At 35.3% G+C, this 27230-nt stretch overlaps 1 protein-coding gene and 1 long non-coding RNA gene across 8 annotated transcripts in view; both read right to left on the bottom strand.

Annotated features, from left to right (window-relative positions):
• Positions 1-27230, bottom strand: part of FER (FER tyrosine kinase) — a 457469-nt gene that overhangs the window by 96813 nt on the left and 333426 nt on the right. For all 7 annotated transcript variants that reach the window (XM_082376336.1, XM_082376339.1, XM_082376338.1 and 4 more), the window contains one exon: positions 8617-8740. In XM_082376336.1, coding sequence (XP_082232462.1) covers positions 8617-8740 — 124 coding nt within the window. The remainder of the gene's footprint in view (positions 1-8616; positions 8741-27230) is intronic.
• Positions 1-27230, bottom strand: part of LOC309622615 — a 463955-nt gene that overhangs the window by 126285 nt on the left and 310440 nt on the right. The window lies entirely within an intron of this gene.

Genomic DNA, 27230 nt, shown 5'->3' with positions numbered 1-27230 from the left:
AGATACCCCTTTCCTACTCAAGTAGCCTTGCAGTGTCTAACCCAAATCAGTGAGTCAGAAAGAGTATTATTATCTTCAATTTATATTGGAAGAGACAAAAGTATAGTAGGTAACTTCATTCATTCATCCATTCAAAAAACTTTTACTGAGCACCAAAACTAGATACTGGCAACTGTTCTCTGTATCAAGGAATGAACAAGATAAAGCCAGTATCCTCATGGAGCTTACATTCTAGTTGAGGCAGACAATAAAAAGTAAACCAGTACTTTTTTATGGTTTCTATGTCTACATGTACCACTGTTATACATATACATATATTTATACACACACAGTTGCATATGTAGATATAAATAAAATAAATGTCAGGTCATGACAAGGACTGATGAAAGATGAAGCAGGGTAAAGGTTACAGTGAATGCTGAGGTAGGGGCAGGGAAGGGGTCCAAAGTCACACAGCTGATGTGCCGCAGGGCCAGGATTCAAACACAGAGCATTCCAGTGTCAACTCTGTGGGCTTAACCACCATGCTGAAGCTGTTAAATGGCTCTGCAAATGCTCGGCTTCCAGGCTCTTAGAGCTGGCAGTGCAGAGGCAGACAGTCTGACTGGCACAGAGTCACTTGAAAAGGGAAACCTGGGAATGAAAAGGCCTTCTCATTGTGCTTTTGAATTTCATCAAATAAAAAACATATTTAAGGATAATAATTGGACAAAACCCCTAGTGATTCTCAATATTAGTGAGGTGAGTCAATGCCCAGTAAATGGCTCAGGCTTGAGTTCTCTAGTTCCATGTTGATTGCTCTGATCCTGCCTCGGCGGCCAGAGAGTAGGAAACAAACATAAAAAACAAAAAAAGCAAGCAAGAAGGTTAAGCTTGTTTCTATGTCATCCGTGTTCTAATGGATTCTTCAGAAGCCAGAATTTCTATTTGACCGAGACTTATTAGGAAAAGCTAGCTACTCTAGCTTAAATCAGGTTTTACTTTAGAACCTGAATTCAACCAATGGTTACCCAAATCCCTGGGGTAATCATGAACCCAACTCCACGGTTCTGGCCTTAATCTCCTCTCTGTCGTATGGATGTGGTGTGAGCTAGGATTCAAGGAGACTGCACGACCACCTGCAGGAAAGAGTAAACCCACCAGCCCTTCACCAAGGAACTGGGTGGGGATGAATCATCCCAGGAAAATATGGAGTTAAGACTTGTAAAGCACTCTCTTATCTCTACAACGAGGCTTTCTCTAAATCAGCATTTATTAAATGGTTTTAAGATTTGCTTCATACAAGAGATGTCCACATGGCTGCTTATATTCACAAAAGGGAAGAAACTGAAAAGTATATCTAACACATAGTTTAAGTGTTTTGCTTCGTTTCACAGGCTTTGTCGTTCACTTGATCTAGACTTGGGTCTTCCACTCACCAGCTGTATGACATTGGACAAGTTACTTATTTTGATGGCTCAATTTTTTTCTAGTGTGAAAGAGAGAGAAATGGTCATAGAAATATGAAGACTAAATAAGATAATGAATGTGCTTGCCCAATAGGAATCATTCAATGAATGCGTGGTGGCCATCCTTTAGGGAGCCTGCTCAGTATGTGTCCCACCCTCTGAGAATTATCCCCTCACACACAGTAACCGGCTCCTGTAAATCTATGTAACAGTCATCCTGCTTACTTTTCCCTTGTCTAGCCATGTTATTGATTAAAACAGGGGTAGACACCTAATATAAACTGGGCCAATCAATTCTTTCTGCCAAGAATTTGAAATGAGACCTCAAAGAGTAATTAATTATCTGCAGATGAGGGGCTTGGAAGGTTGTGACTCGAGTGTCACTTGAGGGACCTTTGCACATCGGGGCAGAGGAATGTAGTCTTCAGAGCAAGAGGGAAATGAAGTAGCAACATAGCAAGAAGAAATAATGAAAGACCAAGTGAACACAGAGGGTAAACAGAAAGAGATGCTGCTTTGGTTCCTGACTGCTTCCCAGTTCCTAATTATAATGACTCCCAGAGCTGGCTGAACTTCCTGTCTTTTGAGTTCTGTGAGATAACTCTATTTCCTTCTAATAAATTTCCTATTGCTTAAATTAGCTTAAGCAATTTCTGTTATTTGTAATCAAATAGGCCCTAAGAGAAAATGGTAAACCAACCATTTGTGTTTGTTTAATGTAAAAGATCACTTTTGACATTCTGAACCAGAAATGTACTTAATGTAATTAAGTGAATAAAAGTCAGAAATAATAGAGAATGAGGTATAGGCCAATTTTCCTGCATCATTTCTATGTAACATAAGACAAGGCTAGCCCTCGCTAAGCCATGAAACAGTGCTCATGTACTCCTATTCCCTTCTTCCCCTCTCTTTTCACTCTCAAGGACTTTCATTCCGTTTACTGGACTGAGCTGAATTCCTGAACAGTATCCTACATATGCTGCATCTTTCCTACCAGTAACCATAAATCAAAACTCATCCGTTCTCTGACCCTTTACCCCAAATCCATCATTTCTGTTTTCTAAGAAGGCAGTTAGATACTCTGGTACATTAACTCAAGCCAACATGTTAATTGATTCCAGGATAAGAGAAGGCCTCCTTTTTCATTCCTGGAAACATACATGTGACTTTAGGAAAAAATCCTTTAATTAAAATGAATGAAACTAGCGATAGGAAATTCTGACACTGAATAAAGTAGCAGGATAAATAATTTTTAGGAAGGTGTTCCTGTGAATACCAAACTGCTCTAGGAAAAAAAAAAAAAGGTTAAACTAGAGGAGGACCATATATTTTTGAGACATTTAAAATTACAGTCCTCTTTGTACTGTAGCAAAATTGGTTTAGAAGCTAAAAATAAAAGTACAGCTTAATATATTCAAAATTATAATCAAATGTTAGAACAAGAAAACCAGTCATAAATGCTTAGTCAACTAACTGAGATTATCACATTTCTATGCTAATCCTGTGTTTTTAATTAACAGATAAAGCAGAAGGGGGTATCTAAACAATAGTGTACAAAAAAATGAAAAAAATTTTCAAGCTCTAATTAAATGGAGAAGCAATAACAAAATACTGCTGCATTTCAGCAACTGTTCATTAAAAAACAACAGAAAACACCTTGGTATGTCTTTCTAAAATTATATTTCACAGGCTTCAGCATCCTCTTCTGTTTTTACTCATGACCATAAAGAGTCCAGATGTTGATTATAAGCTGAGCCATCACACCAAACACCACCTGGCCTTCTGCCCTGAATCTTCTAATTGGTCAGAAGATGCATGTCTTATGGAAAGCAGCTGAGTCCAGTGTAGTGATTCAGAGTGGGGCTCTCAAACCAGAGTGCCAGGATCCACATCCTGGATCTGCCACTTTCTTTTAAAATGATCTTGGGCAAGATGCTCAACCTCCCTAACCATAAGTCTCCTCATGTTACAACAGGCCCAACAATAGTACCTACTGTTGCCTTGTGGATTCACTCATTCACCTTTAAGTGCCAGGCACTGTTTCAGGCTTTTGGAATCCAAAAGTAAACAATATAGGTAAAAATTATTGCCCTCCTGAAGCTTAATTTCTCATATATTGAATCAAAAGCACTTAATTAGCATAATGCCTGGTACTCAGTAAGTAATCAATAAATGTCAGCTGTTAGGTTCATGAATACTTGATGAGACAGAATAAAACACTGGAATGGGAATGTGTCATAATGAAGTCAGCACATCCAAGAACTAACAGTGGCCCTGCTACTAATTCTCTAGGTGACCTTCGTTTAATCTTTCTCGGCCTCAATTACTTAATCTGTAAACTGATCTTAAGATCCCTTTTATTAAATATATGGCGGATCATAAGACACAGAAAAGATGAAGCGTTCAAAAACACTGAAGAAAATATGCAGATACATTAAGCACAAGAATACTTTTCCACTACATTCAAAGTTTAGGAAGAACTCAGATGCTAGTCAGTTGCATTTAAAAAATAAAGAAAACTCTCAAGAGAGTTTCCATTTTCAAGGGAAAAATGTAAATGATCAATATCATACCAAATCTTTAGCTTCATAAAATATGAAATCACAAACAACAAAAATAAGACAGAAGCTACATCTTACATTTATCTTAAAAAGTACACATGCCTAAGTCTTATCAGAAATCACTGGATGAAATAATCTTCTTCTGGAACATATCTAAGTGAAATGTAATATTGTTCCTTTCTGGGCAATCTTAGCTTTCTTAAATTGTTTTTCCAATGAAACTTAAAAATAAAATTGGTCCCATACCTACACCTTTTCACAAGATTATACATTTTTCAAGATTCTGTAAATTTTGTTCAAATTACTTTCCTTTTCCAGTTAAAAACCACAGACTTTTAACTGTCTTAAAATTATCTAAATGTATGGCTAGATATTCCCAAGTTTAGCCAAATTAAAGGGTATACACGGCCCTTGGAAAGAAAGACCCTGTTTATCTGGCTCAGCCCAATGTTCCTTGGTCTTCCCATTTTGATAGTATTATACTCTTTGTAGTTCCATGATTGTCATGCTTTCTCATGAAAAACGTAATTTTGCTTTCAACTTTGCTTCAGCTAGAAAATTCTTTCCCCTTCTATTCAATGATACACTCAAGTCTCACTCAAACAGTATCATCTGCAAAACTTTCCCTGATTACTCCCCACCATAGCTCCCATACTGACAGGTCATATTAGACCCTCTTGATATTACTCCCATGGTATCTTGTACACATTGTCACTAAACTGATAATCTCTTTGCATTATTATTATTTTCTGTTACATCCATCTGAAGGCAGGGATCATGATTCTCATATTGCTATCATCCTGGCAAAGAATAAGCTAATGTTCATGTTTCTGAAGTGCCAGAAATATCATTGTTCTCAATGGATAAGCAAAACATTTAGCAAACAATAAAATATTTGCAGTCTTATATATTTTCATTTGTAGAGTTATTAATCTTACTCCATAACAAAGAAACATCATTGTGGTAGAGTAATCAAAAATGAAGAGGAATCAGTACAAGAGTTAAAATAGAAACAGAAATCATATTCTATAGTACCTCTCCCAAGATATTTTTCTGGCATTGACAATGACATACAATATCATGAAATGAAGAAATGCTTCCAAGACTCCCAATAGATTATGGTCTTTAACTCAAATACATGGCAATCAAGAGTTTATCCTCCCTTTACTTTCCATGGACAAATAAAATACATGGCACAAAACCAATTTTTAAAAATAAACCCAATAAAAATAAATCTTGCAGTAGAACTCATCAGCAATAAAACCATAAACACCGTTACCATTTAAATCCAATATAATGTCAAACCTCAATCCACTTAACATCAAGAATCATCAGGTTTAATACTTTTTCCAGAGTGACACCTAGCGATCTAATAACATGCCACTGTAAGTAAACACACCCCTGCAAAGTTTATCAGTGTACTTCAAATATTTGTATGAAGTACAAGTAGGAAAGAAAATTTCACATTGGCTTATAGAATAATTATAAAGAAAACAGGGTTGATTACAACTAAATTGAAACACAAAATATCCAACACTCTCAAATTATAAGCAGAAATAGTTTCAATTAGAAACTTAGTGTATCAAGAGAACACTCCTGGAAGTGAAATGGAAATTACAACAAGAACACTTTCCAAAAAAGCATGCCATTTCTTTATGCAATTATTTGTTTCCCTTTTATAGCTGTCATACTTGTTTATCTTTAATGAAACATTGCTCTGCTCTTCTCATAGTAATCAAAACAACACAACAAAGCTAAAGAAAGAGAATGCGTCCCCCAAAAGTTAAGATAATATTCTGGAGAGATTCAATTAGAAGTATTTTCAAGTTCTGAATTCCAGTGACCTCTAACAGGATAAAATGTATAAGTTCATATAAAATTTAAAGCATATTTAAATTTTTTTGCTTTGATTTGTAGGACAAAGACTTTAGAATTCATAGACATACATATATTTTGGGATGTCAAGAATGGGGCTTGGGGCCTTTCTTCATTACTTGAAAAATGAAAGGAAACTTTTAATCACGTTTTAGAAACTTTAATTAAATTTTGAAATACCTTACTAGAAATTTTTCCAATGAGGAAAAATACTTTTCACTGTAGTGTATACTATATACATATATAGTATTTATATATTTGTTATATTTACACTACATAAATATATATATGATATTTCTTAGGAGAAAAAAACGTATAACATGCCTTGAGTATATCTATTAAATATAAATCAATTAAAACTCCACTGCAATTACTACTGCTACCACAGAAATAGTTCCACAGAATGACACAGAGGAACACAGTTCTGTAGCACAAGTCATTCCATAAAAAATTCAACACAAAGAATGATTTACTTTCTCAATATAGAGTCATGTATTGGTGAGGTACCAAAAAGGAAGAGAAAAAAATTGAATTCATCCAAAAGAACATTTACGTTAAGATTGAAGAGGAACAAAAAGATCACTGGCTAGAGATATCATGAAATTCATCCAGTAATCATGATTAACAAGAGAAATAAGAATAGCATATAGTTTAGAAGGTATCAGTGGAAGTGATTATAGAAAAATATTATATTGTTGTTATAATATACCTAGTAAGGAAAATCATATCAAAAATGTATTTATGAAAATAAAGACAAAAAGAAAATATTCTATGTGACAGATGACAAATTTGGAGTTTTTGTGTTAATGCTTATCAGCACCCTGACAGATGTGACTAATCGATCACTGGACTCTTTGTCACTGATCCTGGAATCCTTCTCAATGCACAACACAGACAGTCACTACCAATCACTGAAAGTCGGCACTGAAACCTATTTGTCAAACCTGCTCTCAGCAACATTGTTCAAGATGTTCAATCAGGAACCTTACCCCCAGGCAAATAGTACAGGACTATGTACAACCTTCTAGGATATGTGGTCAAGCGCAGGTTGACTTTCAAACATTTGGAAATGCATGAAAATTCTTAAAAACCAAAATGGGAAAATAAAATTACAGCAGATAATGTTATGATTCTGTAAGTGGGATAAATTTTTGAAAGCTAACTGCCATCGGCAATTTAGAATGGTTTCAATTCTCATGATAGAGGCACTTAAAAAAATACAATCATCCATTTGCAAGAAAAGCAATCACTAAGGCAGCAAGAAATTGAAACAACAGTTCCCTCAACCACAACACACCAGAAATTAAAGACTGTTATTGGTAACTGACATTAAAACAGTTTCAAGAATGTGTATTTATTATGGCTTAAAGCCATAAATAGTCTAAGAGTTTAAAAAAAAATCTGAGACACGATAAAAACTGCAGTAGAGAATGTGATACCCAAAGTAGCTTTAACACCTGAGCAATCAAAATTATAGGTTTTCTCTAAATAAAGGGCAAAATCCTTAATTGTTACTTTTAACATGAAGTAATGAAATTAGTGATAATGCAATTCTTGTCCAAAATCAATTTTTTTAGTCTTCACAAATATCTATTACAATGTGATCTGATCTACATTCATTGAAAGTAAATATAGTCTATATTCATAGAAAGTAAAACAGGAATATGATAGTAGCTTAGTTTTAGTTGTTTTAATTTCCAGAAAAATAGTATCCTTGTTGAAATGTATTTTAAAACACATGTGACTGTTGAACCATATTTGAAATATAAGCCATAATTTTAGTTTCAGAATAAAACTGAACACTAAGCAAAATTTGGAGGGGGGAATTAAGTAAAAAATATTCATTGAGGTCAAATAAATGTATATTTCAGGTGCATATAACTTTGTTCTGCTGCAATTCTATGTTGTACAACCTCACAAGAAGATGAAGTCAAAGGCTGCATAATGAAACACATGAGAGAAAAATATACCTCTATAACCAACCAGCTTCAAGTTCACAATGGTTCAATCTGACAATGAACCCTCCCCACGTTAAACAGCACATGTGCTGTTTCAAGCAAATAAAAACTACATCAAATCCCCCACTTTATTTTGCTTATATACACTTAGCCATATTTAGGATCTGACATGAATTCTGCAAGAGATCTTAATTTGTATTCACACTTAGCAAAAGAAGATTACTTTCAGCTACAAGCAGCTAAAACCACAATCTATAAAGCATTAAAACCAAGTTGCTGGTCTTGATATAATTAGAGAAAGTTTGCTAAAATCTCCTTTGAAATAACTAGTGTGCTCAAATCTTTTACCCTTGGCCAAATTCACTGTCATGAATTGTTTTACCAGTAGGGTTTTCTGTAACTTTATAAGTAATTTCTTTGAAAAAGGAGAATAAGTAACACATGAAACAATCTTATTTGGCTATAAGTTTGTAGCTGCTTATACGACTAACTTGTGGTACATCTTATCACTATGCTATTCATGATTATAATAAAACAAATTTTAATTAGTAAGTCATTGTCTAATGAGGTATACTTACCTCAGGAAGACAGAAAACAAGTGTTTCTGTAAACTAAGTAAGCAACTGTCAAAGAATGCTTTCACACAAAATATGAAAACCAACAAGAAAATACATGTTTTGTGAAAGAAATTCACTGCTTTATGATAGCAAGTATATCAGTTTTCTAATACCCTATTAATAAAACTGGAAAATGTTTAAAAAATATTCTCCTTACCTGTGTATACAGTTTTTACTCTCAAGATAGGCCATACCAGAAGCAGCATCTAATGAAAATTTCACTAATTGTTTGAGTTTTATTTCATCCTTCTTCTTTCTCAGAAAGGAGAGGAAATCACCTCCTAGAAGAATTGAAAGATGAACAATGAGACAAGATCATGATGAAAGTCATATTTATCACCTATTAGAGATACCTGACAGAACAAAAAGCATTACACATTTAACCATACCTTTTGCTCATTTCATTTAAGGTGAGGATAAAAGAAAATATGAAAAGAACACATCTTATTAGAAAGCAGACACCATGAATTTTCTTAGATGCAGTTTAAGTACTTTAAGTGCTTCACACTGTATATTACCCAACACATAATAATATTCAAAGTCATACTTGTTCCTCTGTCACAATTTCTCACCAATCTGCCTGGATAAAATTTTTTAAGAAATTTTATTTTCTCTAATACCAAATAAAAGATTACAATTATTATGAGTTAAAAAAGTAATGATATCGAATTAGTTATCAGATTCAGGGACTGCTTAAAAAATTGAGATCATTAACAACACCATCACTAATAGTAGAGTCAGACAGGAAAAAAAAAAAGAAGGCTATGATTTTGATAAGATTTAGTTGCTGAGTCAGATTGCATTTTTGTGCATCAAATGAATTCCAGTGATGACTTAGAGAAACTCCATAAAACGGCATGGTCCAAAAAAAATGTAATGCAAGCCACATAGTAATTTTAAATATACCGGTAGCCACATTTTAAAAAGTAAAACAATAAAAAGGTGAAAGTGACTGAAATAGTATGTTTTTTCTTTAGCCCAATATATATAAAATATTATTAAATCAACATGTATCATTACAAAATTATTGTGGACATATTTTACATTTTATCATCCTAAGTCTTTAAAATATGTGTGTATTTTACATGTATGGGACATCCCAATTTAGAAGCACATTTCCATCTGAAGTATTTGATCTGTATTTAGATTTCATCAAATTTACGGTTAAAAAAGTAGACTCACATACCTAGGTTGTTCCAAACATACTTAACCTTTTCTAATAACTGAATCATGTTATTGGAAATTAAATTAAATTTTAAAATTTAAATCAATTAAAATTAAATGAAATTCAAAATTCAGTTTTTTAGAAGCACTAGATACATTTCAAAAATTCAAGAGCCCAGGAGCCACATATGGCCAGTGACAACCATGTTAAATAGGGTAGCCTTACACTGTGCATTCACTAACAGCATGGCATTAAACAATTTCCTTGTTAATGTATAGTGTAATGTATTGCATTATTAAACAAAACAAAAGAAAACCAAGTTAAAGTATATTAGAATGAACGTTCTCTAAAAACACTCATCCCTACTTTCTCTTTCTATTAGGCCCTCCGATGTTAAGCCAGAATTTTGCAAGAGGGATTAACATTTTAATTGTCATTTCCTGATGCTTTTGATCCTCTTCACCAGGGACCTAGGCCTCCTTAAATAGAACAACTCTAGAGGTGAAGACTTAATGGCTTTTTCTTTAATGAGAATACCTAGAAAATAAACACCTAACTCTCCTCAGAAAGTTCTCTTTTTCTAATCTCTTCTCCTATTCACAAATCAGTATGACACAAATTTAGGTGGACTATTTGCAAAATCACTAAGCTATATGTTTTAAAAATAATCTTAATGGTGTCAGATAATTTACTTTTTTTTCTGTTCTTTTAAAGAGAATATCAAATTTATTACTATGAACATTACTGAAATAGCTTCTATCAAGCTTGACTTAATTTTCGGAAACAAAAACAAAAACACCTAAATGCAACAGTAAACAGCAAAATTACCACTAATTTCTCAACTTTAATAGGTACAAAAAATGTCTATTAAAATGGACTTGAAATCAATATTTAGTTCAAGTTACTTCCTGGACCAATATTCACATATATTAATTATTTTGTTAGATATACATTGGCCTAGTTTAGAAAAAGTGCACCCTTCTGGTCTTGAAACCACATAGCATTTTTTCTAAGCTATGGAATAACTTTCAAATGAAAAAATCTTTTCTGCAATTTAATTAAAGCAGCATATGACATAACCCCAGTGTTCTGCGGAATCCTAATATTATTTCTTTCCAAAACTAGCTCACATTCAGCACTTTTCCTTCTGCCTCCTGCTCTTTTTAAATTAGTCTTTCACATAATCCTCTTCATACCCCAATCCCCGGCCCAGCCTGTAAACCCTGTGAAGGGAATTGCGCTTCTGTTGTTCAGTATGCTAATTTCAGTGCCCACCACAGGCTGTCTAGCATGTAATAATACCTCAATAAGCATGAAGACAAGCTACTCAAGAAATTTTTTATTAATTTTAAACATTTCTTCCTTAGTTTTTCTCCAATGGTTAGAACTATGCTTTTCAAGTACTTGTTAAATGTTAAAATAATGTTTAGAAAAGGATGACATTACATCTCTTATCAATGGCACCTGACAGATGCCATAAAATTCTTTAGATTCCAACAATAAAACTTAGTACATTTAAGACTCTGAGCTCATCTTGACAGATGCTTCTGTAACACCACTGCCTTACAAACTGCATCATTTACAAAAATAACTTGTAAAGAAGCAATCCTTAATAGATAAGACTGTAAACCAATAAATGCACACTAGATTAATAAACAAAGAGAAGACAGCACTTAAATAGAATTAAAAATTGGCTGAAAAGTGATGCCAAGTCAATAAAGATAAAGTACTAGGAAGGTAGAGTTAGATACAGCTATTTCAGAATACTGTGACACAGCCAAAGATACTGACAAAGGGTATCTGATTGTCCCTTAGTTAATCCAAGACTATTTCTACCTTCGAGAAATTTCTTGCTTAAAATCACTAAATCATTAAAGTAAATTTTAATTTATTTCCAATTTATAGTTATTCATGCCACAGACACAGTGATCTTTAGTAAAGTAGCAGAGCTGCACAATTCCACAGCCCTAGTCAGCTAACTGCAGAACACTGTCGAGAAGCAAGGTCTTCAGGAAAAAAATTAAATAGCTAGGATTCAGTACGGAAAGCCTAAGCCTTGGGCAAGTGTAGGCATTAAGGACCCTGAAGCAAAAAGTAAACTCTCCAAAGGACAGACTATGAGACTAAAGCTAGGATACCAAGAAAATAATTCAGACTGGGCCAGAAACATTTCCGTGGGGACTGTACTTGATTATTATCATTTAGTGAAGAAGAACTGGAGACTGACATCAGATGATACGATCTTTAGTATTCACTGTGAGGTTACTGTAGAAGATAGTGTCTGTTTCTTTGAACTCATTCTTTTGTCATTTTCACTGTGGAAGTTTAAAGAACCTCTCTTAGAATGTGTGATACATACAAGAATCATATATGCAGCACATGTGTATACATGTTTGTATATGTATGTGTGTATGTGTGTAGCTAGAGTACCCCACCTGACCACTGCAATAAGATGGTGGTGTTCATAACTGGGTAAAACAAGATAATAACTCCCCCTTTGTAGCTGTCTTACCAAAGCTTATTTCTGTATGGCACATTAAACCAAGACAGGATGGATTATTTTCTAGAATTCTTCACCAGTGATCAATTTCTAAGACAATTCTTAGCATGTTTTTATAGCCAACTTTTAGTTTACTCACGAGACAGCATTACATGGTGAAAGGAACATGGATATTGAAGTCGTGCTGATCTAGGTCTGACTGAAACGGAGCAGGCCCTATGGTCCTTGCCCAGCCCCCCTCACCCCATGTCCTCAGCCTGCCTTTTGTCTGTGGAAAAACTTTAGCTAAAGAATAAGTTTAATCAGAGAAGTGAGAAAATGCAGAAACAGAGGAAACAGTCAAAGGAGACCAAATAATGATAGTTTAGTCATTAAGCATAGTTGAGGACCTTTAGTTCCTCCTTAAGGGCTATAGATAATATTCTGAGCCGTATCCTGTGAGCCGTCTTATAGATACTGAAACCGCCACCAGGTGGAAGAAGTTAACTACATGATGGCTAGGCTATGGCCATGACATAGGCTGCCGCAATTCCGAGAATTGGCCTCAAAGAAATGGAAACAAACCGAACCTGGAACTGAAGATTAACTGTACCTAGGACAATCAAGATGACACTGTCAGACGACCGATGACCAATTTCAGGACGACGGTCAGAGCTGACTGTATTGCTTCTGCATGTAGCCCCCTCCCTCTGTCTATAAAAGCTCTTGCCCCCTGATTGTCGGGGCGGCGGGTGGGGGAAGTCGGTCTTTGGACAGGTGTCCACCTTGGTTGCTGGCATCCAAGATAAAGCAAACTTTCCTTTCCCCCAACCTGGCCTCTTTATTGGCTTTTGAGCGGCGAGCAGGCGGACCCCACTTTTGGTTACATGATTAGCTATGTGACCTGGGGTAAGTTGTTCAATCTCTCTAAACTTCTTTAAAACATAAGGATTAATTCCTTTTATTTCTCAAGATGGTTTTGAAGACTAAAATGTATCTAAAGCACTAAGCATATGCCTAGCACATGGTACACACAATAAACACTACAACTTATCATTATTTTTGTTGAAGTTATTTTGCATATAAAATAAGGAAGAGTGGTAGCAGGGACTGGTTGGTTGTCGCACATCAATTTTCCCTCATTCACCTCAATTTCCTTTAGGAGACTGCCCTTCTCCCATTTTGGAAAGTATTTACCTCACCTCAACAATAAAGGTGATCCTAGATTTGCTTACCCCAATCAATGGAGTCCATTTCCCAGTGACTGGCTCGGGGATAGGCACATAGTTTAATTTAGGTCACTGAGATACAAGGAGATACTTTAAAGGGTGAAATAAACTTTTTTTTTTTTTTTGAGAAAAGTACCAGGAAAGAAGTATTCTCTGCAAGTGGAAGTGTACAGGACAGCATGTAGCACCACAGAGACTGGCAGCCTTGGGATGAAGTTATCACCATGGAAAGCAGAAAGAGTAAAGGAAAAAGAATACTTTTTGGTGACATGTTTGATCCACTGGATCACATACTGCCTCAAGAGTGATTTCCCTCTAGATTTTCCAATTAAGTGAACTAATACAAGCTCTGTAAGTTTTTTGATATATCTCCCGTATTAGCACTCAACGATTCCTTATGGATAAAGTAGTATCTATATTAGAAGACCTTGAGAATTAAAAAGATTATATATATATATATATATATATATATATATATGTGTGTGTGTGTATATATATATATACACACATATATATATAAATGTCTGGAACAATTAGGAAATAATAAATAGAAGTGCTTTATTTTGTTTGCAGCCAACTTTTAGTAAGAGGATAAAAGACCATTTTATTCTCAGCAGCTCTTCCTCCAAGATTTCTTACTCTGTGCTGTGAAAATCTGATCCTACCTGTTCTTTCAGTATTAATGGGACTCTGAGGAACTGATCATATTAAACAAACTCGGAGAGGTTATTATGTAAACAAGAATACTAATTTATCAATTTGTCATTTGAGAAAAGGGATCATCAGGGCCATACCACTAATGACTTCTTGTCATTGAATCATGTAGAGATCTTAATTTATCTTCAAACAACTTCAAAGGTTATTAAACTAAGAGATACTAGTCCCTGGTGATATATAAAATGTATAATTCATTACCCTTGTTTTTTGGGATATCAATTTATTCCTGAGAAGTTTGGTTTAGTTGTATTCACTTATACATTTAAAATAGGATCGTAATCAAAGCAACTATTAAATTATAGAGAGCTATTATGGGGGCTCCATTTATGTCATTGTTCAGAGTTCTTATTTAAAACAAAAATAAACCTTTGTTTAAGTCAATAGAGTTTTGACTGTTAGCCAGCCCATCAAAAATAAGGGGAAAAAATCTATATGATAATCATAAACAATGAATGCTGATTCAACTTTTACCCAATGAGACACAGAATAGGTTTTATATAATAGGAGGTAAGCCAAAACAAGTTCTTGAAGAAGAAAGGATTCATCAAACACTGAAGCAGAGAATACTGACCGGTACATGTAGGTTATACTTAGGAGAGATGGATTTCACAGAAAGAGAGATTAGCTGGGAGAACGTGTGAGTTGTTAATCGAGGTGATGAGGGCTTATACTAAGAATTATCTGCCTCCCCCCCCACCAAAAAAAGACAAAAGCATTAGATCTGAAAAGACTCTGTACTAAAGCTAGACATGGGTCAGTCTGTGGGGAAAGATGAGAAACATGAAACACTGAAAAACTGAAAGTGACTCCAAGAATATACTGGCTTTTCTGATACCATCATGTTCTTTTTAAAGATGCACCTTATGAACAGCTTGCTACCTAAGTAACGTAGTTCGGCTGGGCCAAAGGCGGAGCTGAGTGTGTGGTTTTCCCAGTTTAGATTAATACATGACATTAGTCTTTTCAGATGAGGTTTCCTAATAGCCATGCTCTGCCAGCACTGCAGAGTACCGGGACCTTTTGCATTTCTCCTTTGTAGATGATCTCCGAGAACATAACTCCCTAAGGGTCATGATAACAGTTCTATGAAATAAAAGAGTGCATTTCACAGTATTTTTAACTTGCTGGTTCAAGGGGCACCAGCTACAATATTGCTAGACATTATGTGATCTGCCAGGACAGATACCAGAGTCAACTTTCACAAACCATCAGAATGTCAGTTTCCAGAAAGTACTCTGGAGATAATCAGCTTTTTCATATTGTGGGGGAGGGAACTGAATTGACCTTTTATTCTTAAGGTGGTGATTTTGGTGATATAATTGAAATTCTAAGGCAAGTGTCTGCAAACTATGGCCTAGAGGCCAAAGTCAGCCCACTGCCTGTTTTTGTAAATAAAGTTTTATTGGAAAACCACCACACTCGTTCCTTTACATACTATCTACAGATGCTTTCAAGCTATGATGCCAGAGTTGTGACAAGAGACTGATGCCTAAACATTTTACTATCTGGCCCTTTATAGAAAAAGTTTGCTGACTCTTGTTTTAAGATATTACTCAGTATTCCATATAGCTGTAGTCCCTTTCATTCAAAGGTTCTTATGATTGCTTTGGCTACTTCGAACCAAGATTTTACTTTTCACTGTGTGTTTTTTGCATGAGGGCTCAATAGTGCTATTTTTTAATGCTCAAAAAAGGAAGCTGAAAAGGCAGATTCACCAATTAATTTTGTGTCCTAAGGCTGACACACATAGTTACACACGAAAACATACATAGAGCGAGATCACAAATCCCCCGCCATCCTCCCCAGCCACAACGCACTGTCTGCCATCAAGACAAATTCCACAGTCCGTCTCTCCCTGCTTTCGGGCCAAACGACTTACTTTTCTATTTGTGGCTTCTTATGCCCCTCAAAGCTGCCTTTGATATAAAATATAAAGAATGGACAGGAAGATGGTGTATAAAGATGCTGGCTCCTGGAATACCCTTTAAATACTTAGATGCTACAATGGCATTTTTTCTAAATAAAAAATTCAATGGAATGCTTATTTTGATATCTCTATCTAGTACAGGAAAAATGCAGAGAAAAAGAAAAAGGCATCAATTCAAGCTTCCTTAGATTTTTAAAGAGATGAGGGATAAAAAGACAAATCCAAAAGTACGCTTACATTTAATAAGGGAAAAATGTTTAAAAAAGCTAGCAATATTTTTAGAAATTGAATTTATCATAGGCTAGATATTTTAGAGACATTATATTCCCCAAATCAATGATATCAGTGACTACTTTATTAAGACCTATTACATAATCTTGTTATCTAAAATAATTAGAAACATATATTTATATCTTCACATTTACACATTTTTGTTGGATATGGTCAGAATTTATGCAAAGGTTTTGATCAGAAATACATTCACAAATTATGAAACTTTCTATCAAAATAAAAATTATTACTTTAAAATATACTTTTAAAGAATACATTGCAGCAAAGAGTTTGGAATGTCAGCATTAAGGAAAAATCAGAAAAAAAGAGTCTCCTTTTTCACTTTTTAGGAAGTTGTGGAAAAAAACCTCAAATTTATCCTCGTAATTTTAAGCGTATAGTATAATACTGTTTTTTTTTTTTTTTTTAGAAATTCCCGTTCTTTTTGTTTTATTTATTTATTTATTTATGACTGTGTTGGGTCTTCGTTTCTGTGCGAGGGCTTCCTTTAGTTGTGGCAAGCGGGGGCCACTCTTCATCGCGGTGCACGGGCCTCTCACTATCGCGGCCTCTCTTGTTGCAGAGCACAGGCTCCAGACGCGCAGGCTCAGTAGTTGTGGCTCACGGGCCTAGTTGCTCCACGGCATGTGGGATCTTCCCAGACCAGGGCTCGAACCCGTGTCCCCTGCATTGGCAAGCAGATTCTCAACCACTGCGCCACCAGGGAAGCCCTAATACTGTTAACTATATTCACAATATTGTACAACAGAGCTCTAGAACCTTCTCATCTTGCATGACTGAAACTCTATGTACCTAATGACCAACTCTGTTTCCCCCTCCAAACAGCCCGTGGCAATCACCATCCTATTTTCTGTCTCTATGAGTTTGATAAGTTTAGATACCTCATATAAAGTGGAATTATACAGTATTTGTCTTTTTGTGATTGGCTTATTTCACCTAACATAATGTCATTAAGTTTCATCCATGTTGCAGATTTTGACAGGATTTTCTTCTTTCTTTAAGGCTGAAGAATATTCCATTGTATGTACATGGCACATTTTCTTAATCCAGTCACCCAATGATGGACATGTAGGTTGTTTCCACCTCTGGACTATTGTGAATAATGCTGCAATGCATGTAGGTGTGCAAATATCTCTTCAAGATCCTGTTACATTCTTTTGGATATATATAGAGAAGTTGAATTGGTGGATCATTATTGGAGTTCTATTTTTAATTTTTTGAAGAATCTCCATGCTCTTTTCCATAGTGGCTGTCCCAATTTACCAACAGTGCACAAGGCGTTCAAATTCTCCACATCCTTGCCAACACCCATTATTTTCTGGGTTGTTTGTCTTGTTTTTTGATAGTGACCATCCCAATGGGTGTGAGGTAATATCTCTTTATGGTTTTTATTTGCATTTTCCTGATGATTAGTGATACTGAGCATCTTTTCATATGCTTGTTGGCTATTTGTTTATCTCTTTAGAAAAATGTATATTTAAGTCCTTTGCCCATTTTTTAATTGAGATATTTGGGTTTTGTTATTGAGTTACAGGCATTCTTTATATATTCTGGATATTAACCCCTTATCTGATATGATTTGCAAATTTTTTCTCCCCTGTGCTGTAGGTTGCTTTTTGACTCTGTTGACTGCTTCCTTTGCTGTGCAGAAGATTTTAACTTTGATGTAGTATCATTTTATGTGTGTATATTTTTCCTTTTGTTGCCTGTGCTTTTGGTATCATATCCAAGAAATCACTGCCCATTTCAATGCCATTACATTTTCCCCTATTATTTCTTCTAGGAGTTTTATAGTTTCACATCTTACATTTAGGTCTTTAATCCATTTTCAGTTAACTTTTGTACACGTGTAAGATAAGCGTCCATCTTCACTCAATTGCAAGTGGATATACAGTTTTCCCAATACCGTTTATTGAAGAGACTATCCTTTCCCATTCTGTAGTCTTGGCACCCTTGTCAAAGATCATTTGACTGTATATGTTAGGGTTTACTTCTGGGATCTCTATTTGGTCCCACTGGTCTATCTGTCTGTCTTTGTGCTGGTATCATACTGTTTTGATTACTGTAGCTTTGTAATAGGCTTTGAAATCATGAAGTGTGAAGCCTCTAAATTTTTACTTCTTTCTCAATAGTATGGTTTGGCTATACTGGGTCCTTTGATGTCCCATGTGAAGTTTAGGATTTTTTTTTCTATTTCTGCAAAAAAATGCCATTGGGATTTTGTAGGGAGTGTATCATATCTGTAGATTGCATTGAGTAGTATGAACATTTTAACAATATTAAGTCTTCCAATTCATAAACACAGGATGCCTTTCCATTTTTTGTGTGTCTTAATTTCTTTCAGCAATGTTTTATAATTTCAGTGTACAAGTCTTTCAAGTCTTTCACTTCCTCAGTTAAGTTTATTCCTACACAATTTATTCTTTTTGATGCTATTGTGAATGGGATTATTTTCTTAATTTCCTTTTAGGATTGTTCATTATTATTGTATAATAACACAACTGATTTTTGAGTGCTGTTATAGGATTTCCAGTACTATGTTAAATAGAAGTGGTAAGAGTGGGCACCTTTAACTTGTTCCTGATCTTAGAGGAACAAGTTTTCAGTTTTTCACCACAGAGTATGATGTTAGCCCTGAGCTTTTTTCCATATGATCTTTATCATGTTGAAATAATTTTTTTATTCCTAGTTTATTGAGTGTTTTTATCATGAAAAGGTGTTGAATTTTGTCAAATATTTTTCTTGCATCAGTTGAGATGATCCTGTGACTTCTGTTGTTTATTCTGTTAATGTGGTATCTTACATTTATGGATTTTCATATGTTGGATCACCCCTGTATCATATTTACACATAAAACACACTTACACTGAGATCACAAATTTCTTTCTACCCTCCCCACCCAATGTCTGCTACTTATGCAAAGTCTAACTGACTGTTTCTGTCTCTACTTTCATGTCAAGTACTAACTGCCTTCCTCACTCATCAGAGAACAAAATATACACATTTTAAAATTGCTCATCAGAAATCTGAGGTAGCGTATAGCAGAAACTCTTCTGACTTCCTGGCTCACTGTCAATAACACTTGATTCTTTAGATGAACCACATGTCTCAGTACAGGTATCTTTCTGTAGTGCTTCTCTCTGTAAGAGATCGTTCATTTCTGAAGGAGCTCTTGATCATTTCATCCACCTGGGGCTATCTTAATTGTCTATAATTCACCTTCAATTGCACTGGCTGAATAAAGAGGGGATAGTCTGAAATCAGAATATCCTTTATAACAGCATCAAAAACCAAAATACTTAGAAATACTTTTAGACAGGGATGTGTTACACTTTTACACTGACAACTACAAAACACTGTTGAGAAATTAAAGAAGTGCAAATTAAATGGAACAATATACCCAGTCCATGGATTGGAAGATTAATATTGAGTGTTAAGAGTCAATTCTCCCCAAACTGATCAAGTGCAATCCCAACCAAGTTCCAAGCAGGCTTTTTGGTTTGATTTCACAAGCTGCTTATAAATTTTTACATGGAAATGCAGAAGATCTAGAACAGAGAATAATGATGAAAAAAAGGACCAATTGGGAAGAGACAGACTACCCAATTTTAAGAATTACTATAAAGTTACAGTCAAGGGAGTATGTTTTGGCTTCAGAATAATCAAGTAGATCAATGGAACAGAACAGAGTCGAGAAATAAACCCACCTACTTAATGGCCGATTCATATACTACATAAGACACCAAAGCAATTCAATGGGAAAAGGAAATTCTGGTAAAGAATTCATATACCATTTTAAAGAACTGGTAGTGGAAGAACTCGATAACTGTCTTGGAAAAACAGACCCCAATCTCTACCTCACACCTACACAAAATTAATTTCAAGTGATCTATAGACCTAAAGTTTAAAGCTCTGAGAAGGAAACATAGGAAATACCTTTGTGATCTTGGTAAAGGTGAAGATTTTTTAGAACTTAGAAAGCAGTAACCATAAAGAGAAAGAAAGAGACAGACAGAGAGAGAGAGGCATACATACATCATTATAAAAAGTGAACAGGGACTTCCCTGGTGGTCCAGTGGTAAAGAATCCACTTTCCAATGCAGGGGACATGGGTTCAGTCCCTGGTTGGGGAACTAAGATCCCACATGCCGTGGGGCAACTAAGCCTGCACGCCACAACTATTGAGCTTGAGCGCCTCAACAAGAGAGCCTACGTACCGCAAACTACAGAGCCCACATGCTCCAGAGCCCATGCGCCACGACTAGAGAGAAGCCCAAGTACTGCAACAAAGAGACCGAGTGCCACAATGAAAGATCCCGCACGCCTCAGTGAAGATCCCATGTGCTGCAACTAAGACCCGATGCAGGCAAAAAAATAAGGAAAATAAATAAAATTAAAAAAAATAAACATTAAAAAAAAGTGAACAGCTACTCTGTAATAACCTAAATAGGAAAATAATTTGAAAAAGAATAGATACATGTATATATATATAAGTGAATCACTTTGCTGTATACCTGAAACTAACACAACATTGTTAATCAACTCTATTCCAATATAATAATTTTTTTAAAAAAGTGAAGAGTTAAGCCAAGGAATTGACTTTTTCTTTAATTTAAAATAAAAACCATTTTCATTATGGTTAAAAAAATACATAAAATTTAGCATCTTTACTATTTTTAAGTATATAGTTCAGTAGTGTCTCCCTCTGAGATAAAGGTTTCATTCCATTTATACAAAGTTCAAGAACAGTCAAAACTAATCTATAAGTCAGGAAAATGGTTACCATGGAAGTGTATACTTTGTGATAATTTGAGCTCTATAATTTGTGTACTCTTCTGTGTTATATTTTGTTTGATCTAGTACTTCACCCTATTTATAAGCTAATAAGTTAGACTGTTACTTTTTCATGGGTCAGAGATGAAGACCTTTATTACTCACAGCACAGCATGGGGGTGTTGTGGATAAGCCCAGATGGATACCTGCACACAGAGCAGGATGTGTTTCAGGAGAGGAACGATGAGTTTGGGAAAGCTGCTGTTTTATAGCAGGCAGTAAGCAAGCCTGCTCTTTGTCTGAGAGGGAGACATTACCTTATCCCTAGAAGCTGCTCACAACAAACACATCCCTGAGAAATGGCCTAGGTAAAGATCAGTCAGGGCCTTGCATTCTTGACATACCCAGTAAGATGAGTAGGAATGCAAGAGATCAATGGAAGAGTACCTCTAAACATACTTTAATAAAAAGCTTACTAGATTTTTTTTAATACCAAAAAAATATAGATCAGAGGAAGGTCATAAATACAACAAGATTTCAGCAAGTCATTTGACTCATTATTGTAATCACTTGGTAGAAATGGAGATGAAGTGAGCTAGACAGAATTACAGCAAGTGGATCTGTAGGTTGAACAATGATAGCCATGGGATCTTGATTTAAGGTTTGATGGAGATTTGTCAGGAAGTGAACAAGTATGACTTGGAATTCCATACTTAATCCTCTCATTTTCAAAATTTTCGGCAAGAATTTGGATGAAGACACAAAAGGCATGTTACATGTAGTACAAAAAAGTTAAGTGAACTTGTTCTAATAATCCGACAAGAATAATTCTGAGGTGATATCAAAGCTGCTTTCAAATATGTAAAGAGCTTTTTTAAAAAAAAAAAATGAAATAAGAACGTTATTTCTCGTGTAACTTCAGGTTTCAAGTAAGGGTTATGTTTTGTGTGCCAGGATACCATGTCTAAATTATTTCTTCAAAAATACTAAGAGAAATCCTCATGTGTGAGTTCACACTATCATTCCACCTTCAAATATCTGCATCAGGAAAATTTATCTCCCTTTTTGCTTAGAGCAGAAAAGCTATGTTGCTTACCATTTAGAATAAAAAAAATACAAAGTGAGTACTTGTGATGAGTCTGACATATTTCTACAATGATGAATAATCAATGATAAAAAGATGATTTCTCATATTGAATAAGAGATTTTAGAGGTATCAAAATTTCCTAGGATGGATGACTTTTTTAGCAGATTAAATTGGCTTAACTTGATCTATCTTAGGCAAACATATAGAATAGGACTGCTGACATTCTACTACGTACAGCAAATATATTTAGTTTGGCAATATCTTATTACAAGGAGTTAGCCCCCCTACACTTGGGATTTCAGTGAGAATCAGGAAAAATATTCATCTTCCCTAATAAGTAAAACCCTCGGTTGAGGAGTTTAATATTAAAAGTGTCTTGCATGTATTGAATAGTTTACATGTGTTGGCACAGGCATTATCTCATTGAATTCTCTTAACAATACTTTAAGCATTAATTGACTTTCCCAAGAATATACTACAAAGGGGAAGTACTGGTCTCAAGTCCAGGTATGCCGTCTGGAGATCAGAATTCTCTCGGCTATAGCAGTTTTCCAGGCATAGAGCAGTGACTGTGTCCTGAAAGGACATGAGCTTGTCGTGTGTCAGGTGGGGCACACGTGACCAAACTCTTCCACGTGTGAAGGGGCTGTGGAGGCCTCCTGGCAGGCTGCCCTGTGTACAGCCTCTCAAGGGAGACAGTTAATAAGCTCTTCTGCCAGCCGCCTCACAGAGAGTCTCCTGTGATACATTAGGCGGAGGCAGAGCTCCATCAAGAAAGGAGACAGGAAAGAGTAATGTTCAAAGGACTTTACAGAAGAAAAACTAAGCCTAAAAAAAGTGGAAGTGCTTAATTCAATTCCATAGGATTCCATGTAAATTGCTGAAGGCCTACTAAAGATTAATGGATACTCTCTCTTCCAGTGGTTCTTGATCTAATAAGGAAGATAAAAAATTCAGAAATAAACTACATTAAAAGACACAGTGAAATAGTAGTTAAATATATACACAAGTAATATGTTGTAATAGTTCAGAAACACACAATGAAATCTGATTTATGGAACTGGAGAAAGATTCAGCAAGTAGGTAAGGCTGTGAAGGATGGAGCAGGGTTTCAGTGGGGGGAAAACAAAGGAGAAGTACCTGTATTTACCTTAAAAGCGAAAGATATAAATTAAAACAAAGAGCTCATGAGAAGTAAACATCTACAGAACAAAGACTCACATTTCTGTATGTATTTGTTTCTATTTTCACGTTGCTGAATTTTTTGCACTAAACTGGCACTACTGATGATGAATACTGACGTTTTCTCCTGGGTAACTGCATAGGAGGAAAAACTAAATTGGGTTCACTCTAATATCGAAAATATCTTTTTCTTTAAACTTGATTTTGGATATAAAATAAAAATTAATGCCTTCTTTGGAATTTTTCTGGTAGAATGTGAGTCTGTGCTAGAAACAATTATGATCCTCTAGAAGCACAAGAATGTTTGGCCATAAACAGATATTCCTACTAATTCAGATCATCATGAAATGGGTTCCCAATGGCGCTGAATGTTCTCAAATCTAAGTGGGAAAAAAAGATTTATTAAAGTAATTTGACTTAAATGGTTTTCCTAGGATAAGTACTTTCAGGAAAGAGATAAGAACCACGCATGCAGTAGAATTTTAGTTATCTAAAGGAAAAAAAAAGTTTCTATACATCTTTAAGATTAACTTTAATAGGGTTTTACTATATAAACTTGCAGACTGTCTTCTCATTCCAACTTTGTTAGTAATTAGTTGTAGGAATTTAGGTGAATCATTCAATTTCTCTAGATTTCACCCATTTCACTTTATATAAAGGGACTGGGCTAGACTGACCTCTAAGTTCCAATCTAGAGCCAGAAGCTCAGTGTAACAGACAGTGAGGATTATTCAGTCACCATTTCTGGGTTCCTAATCTTAATATGCTCTACTTTGGACAGGGTGCACGCAGTCATATTTTATTTATTACTATAGAAGCCTTCCACTCTTACCCCCCAATATCATCTCTCTCTATGCCAGGGCTCTGGCACTGTCATCTGTGTGTATGACCTGTTGATAAAGCTGAGATGCTCAGCCGTTCTCCTCCATTCCTGACTCTCCCCATCCCAAACATTAGTGTCATCACTTCTCTGAAATCTCATTCAAGCAATCTGAGAATAATGATTTCTCTATTAACATACTTTATTCTGCATATCCAATTTATAATCCTCTTCCTTGCCTCTATCATTTAACCTTTACTGTTAGTGCTTTAACCTGAACTCTTAGTCATTCACTTTGGGATTAGTGAGAACTTTGTTTTTTGATATCAAACTCTAGGAAGAAAATGGAATCATCCTGCCTTATAGTTTGCCAGCTAATTCACTCCCATTATTCAGACGTAAAATCCTTAAGCGTCTTCCTTCCTCATTCAACAAAAGATGACTTTTACCAATATCACCAATTCGAAATGAGTAATGCAGCCTCTATCCCTTCATAACCCCAAAACTTCACTTTTACAAACAGTAAATATTTCACTGTTTATATAGTTTTTTTGTTAAGTTATTATCTATGTGACCTTTTCACAACCACTCACATGGAGTATTCCAAGTATTTTATCATAAACTTCCAGAAGGCACAGCCCAGTAGGTAAGTCACTTCGTTCAACATGAAGTTCAAATAGGCAAATAAAACTTTTTCATTAAAGTGATAGGTTAAATGTCACAGAGAGACCAACAAAAGATTTAAATTACATGGGCATTCTCTTCAAGTTATTGTTGGTCATTTCTTATTGGATATTATTTTCATTTTATGACATGAATACAAGCTCAATGAGCAAGCAGAGAGAAAAATGCCAAGTGTAACTGGGATTTTCTTTTTCATTTTGGTTATAATTTATCATTACACCTGGGAACAAAAAATAATTGTTATTTCTCAAAAAAAGACACCAGTTTTATTAAACTACCAAACTCATAACCATAAACGTACACCATAGTAAGAGCATGATCCAAACAATGTGGACAGAATGACAAAAGGAAATGAGCTCCTTTAAGTTAATTCCCACATTGCCAGAAAGGGCTTCAAGAGCACATGTTGGCATTTAGTCCAGCAGTGGGGTCAGGAGGACAAAGGGAGCTATAGAGTTGCCAGTGGCTCAGCTGTCGTATCTGACAGCACACTACAGGGCAATGCACACAGGGGAAAGGGTGCCCTAAAAATCTGCAGGATCTAATCTGACAGGACACCTTCTGCCTTGAATAGATTTCTCTGGGGTAACTATAACCTTTTCCGGGTATCGTTTTCTTGCCTGGCTACAGTACACTCAAGCCAGAATTTTACCTACGGGTTCTAGTATCTATATGGATAAGTCTTCCTTCTATAACCAGGACGCTGTTTATCTGACTTACAGCTGTACAAAATGAGGACATCTCTTATTAATGCTAGGAAAAAATGAGAAAAAAACCTGAATTACTCTTACTGCGTTTTGCAATTCATTCACTCAGCAAATATGGTGTAATACCACACCATAAGACATTCAAGACTTATGATGAAAGAATACTTTTCATTCCATACTTTAGAGCACTAATCTGGAGTCACCATATGTCAAAAAAGCCTTCAACAAGTTCCCAATCTCTCTCCACTTTCCTACACAGAAGAAAGTGTTATATATATGTATCACCCCCAGAGAAGTTTTCCTTCATTGTTATGGACTATTTCTTCTCTCTTCCCTTCTCCCCCGGTGTAGCAGCAGTGGTTAGGATGCTTCCATAACCACAGCATCTTCTTCAATTGATTTTAAATAGGTCTATACTATTCAAGTAAGATAAAACAGATTCTAGTCAAAATGTATTTAGTCTTCTTCCACTACTACTGGAAAAAACAGAAAAGGATATTTTATACAAATTTATCTTTAAAAGCCACCCATCATTCACTCAATCTGGTATTCAGCTTGGTGGGTATGGTTGCGAAAAGATTTAAGACATCACAGAGTCTATAAATATATGGGAACAAGAAATAAAATGAATACAGTTTCACTTTGTTCTCTTCCTTTCATCCTAGAGAACAGGTAATAATTACGGCAAAAATATTCACCTGGTAACTGTATTTTAAAATGTGGCTTATAGTTATCTTCTCTCATGGACTTTGATGTTACAAGGAACCAATTTTGACAGTATTCGAATATGAGACATAATGTGGACATTCTATGTAAATCTGCTGGTGGCAAAATTTTCTAGATGTAAACTACAGACCAACTCCTATAGGGCAAAGACTTATGGTATTTTATATTCCTAGTGAGTAACTATGTTCATCATGTAAGAGTGACTTAGTTAATATTTACTGAGTATATACCTAGTTTTTACAACAGTTGTCTACTCTAAAGCAGTGCATCACCTTCTTAATCTCATTGCTTGGATGATGGGAAAGGAGAGAAGTCAGTAAACACATACATCTTTCTTGAGGGAAGCCCAATAGGAAAGGACATTAGTGTGACCTGGCCTGACTCTGCAGACCTATCCAAGCTGACTGAGAAAAAAGAAGAAACTGGAAGTCAGACAGTGACTACTCATTTTAAGAAAGATGTAGAGAAATTACCCAGAGACGGTTATATATAAATAATGCACCATTAAGTTAGTCATGCAGATTTTAATCACCTTCTTGACAATAAGGAGTAAAAAAAAGTTCTGGTTAGTAATGAACTAATATACTACCAGCTTCTCCATAAGCATTATTTTCAAGATCACCACTCCTGCAACACGTTATAGATTCCATGGACATATTCTTGAATCCTTAATTGCTGTATAATATGAAGTAAAGAGGGATGTCACTAGTAGTATATGTCTTCAATTTTGTTCCTTTATTATTCTTATACTCTAGGTGTTCTTCTCACAGCTGGTGGACCACTCCCAGCTAATCTGTGGCCCCAGCCTTGAACTTTTAAAACCCTCTGGGGATACTGGTGATTGCTAGTTTATTTCAGAAACTCTTGATTTACACACTTACACTAAATAATCTTTGAGTCACAATTTCCTCTTCTTTAAAATGAAAACTATAGTAATACTTCAGTATTATATAGGGTAAAACAAATCAGATTTATTTATAATTA

This window comes from Balaenoptera borealis (assembly GCF_965194805.1).
Source record: "Balaenoptera borealis genome assembly, chromosome: 2".
In the NCBI taxonomy this organism is placed as follows: Eukaryota; Metazoa; Chordata; class Mammalia; order Artiodactyla; family Balaenopteridae; genus Balaenoptera; species Balaenoptera borealis.
Note: the sequence above shows the minus strand (reverse complement) of the source record. Positions and strands in the feature narration are given on the sequence as shown.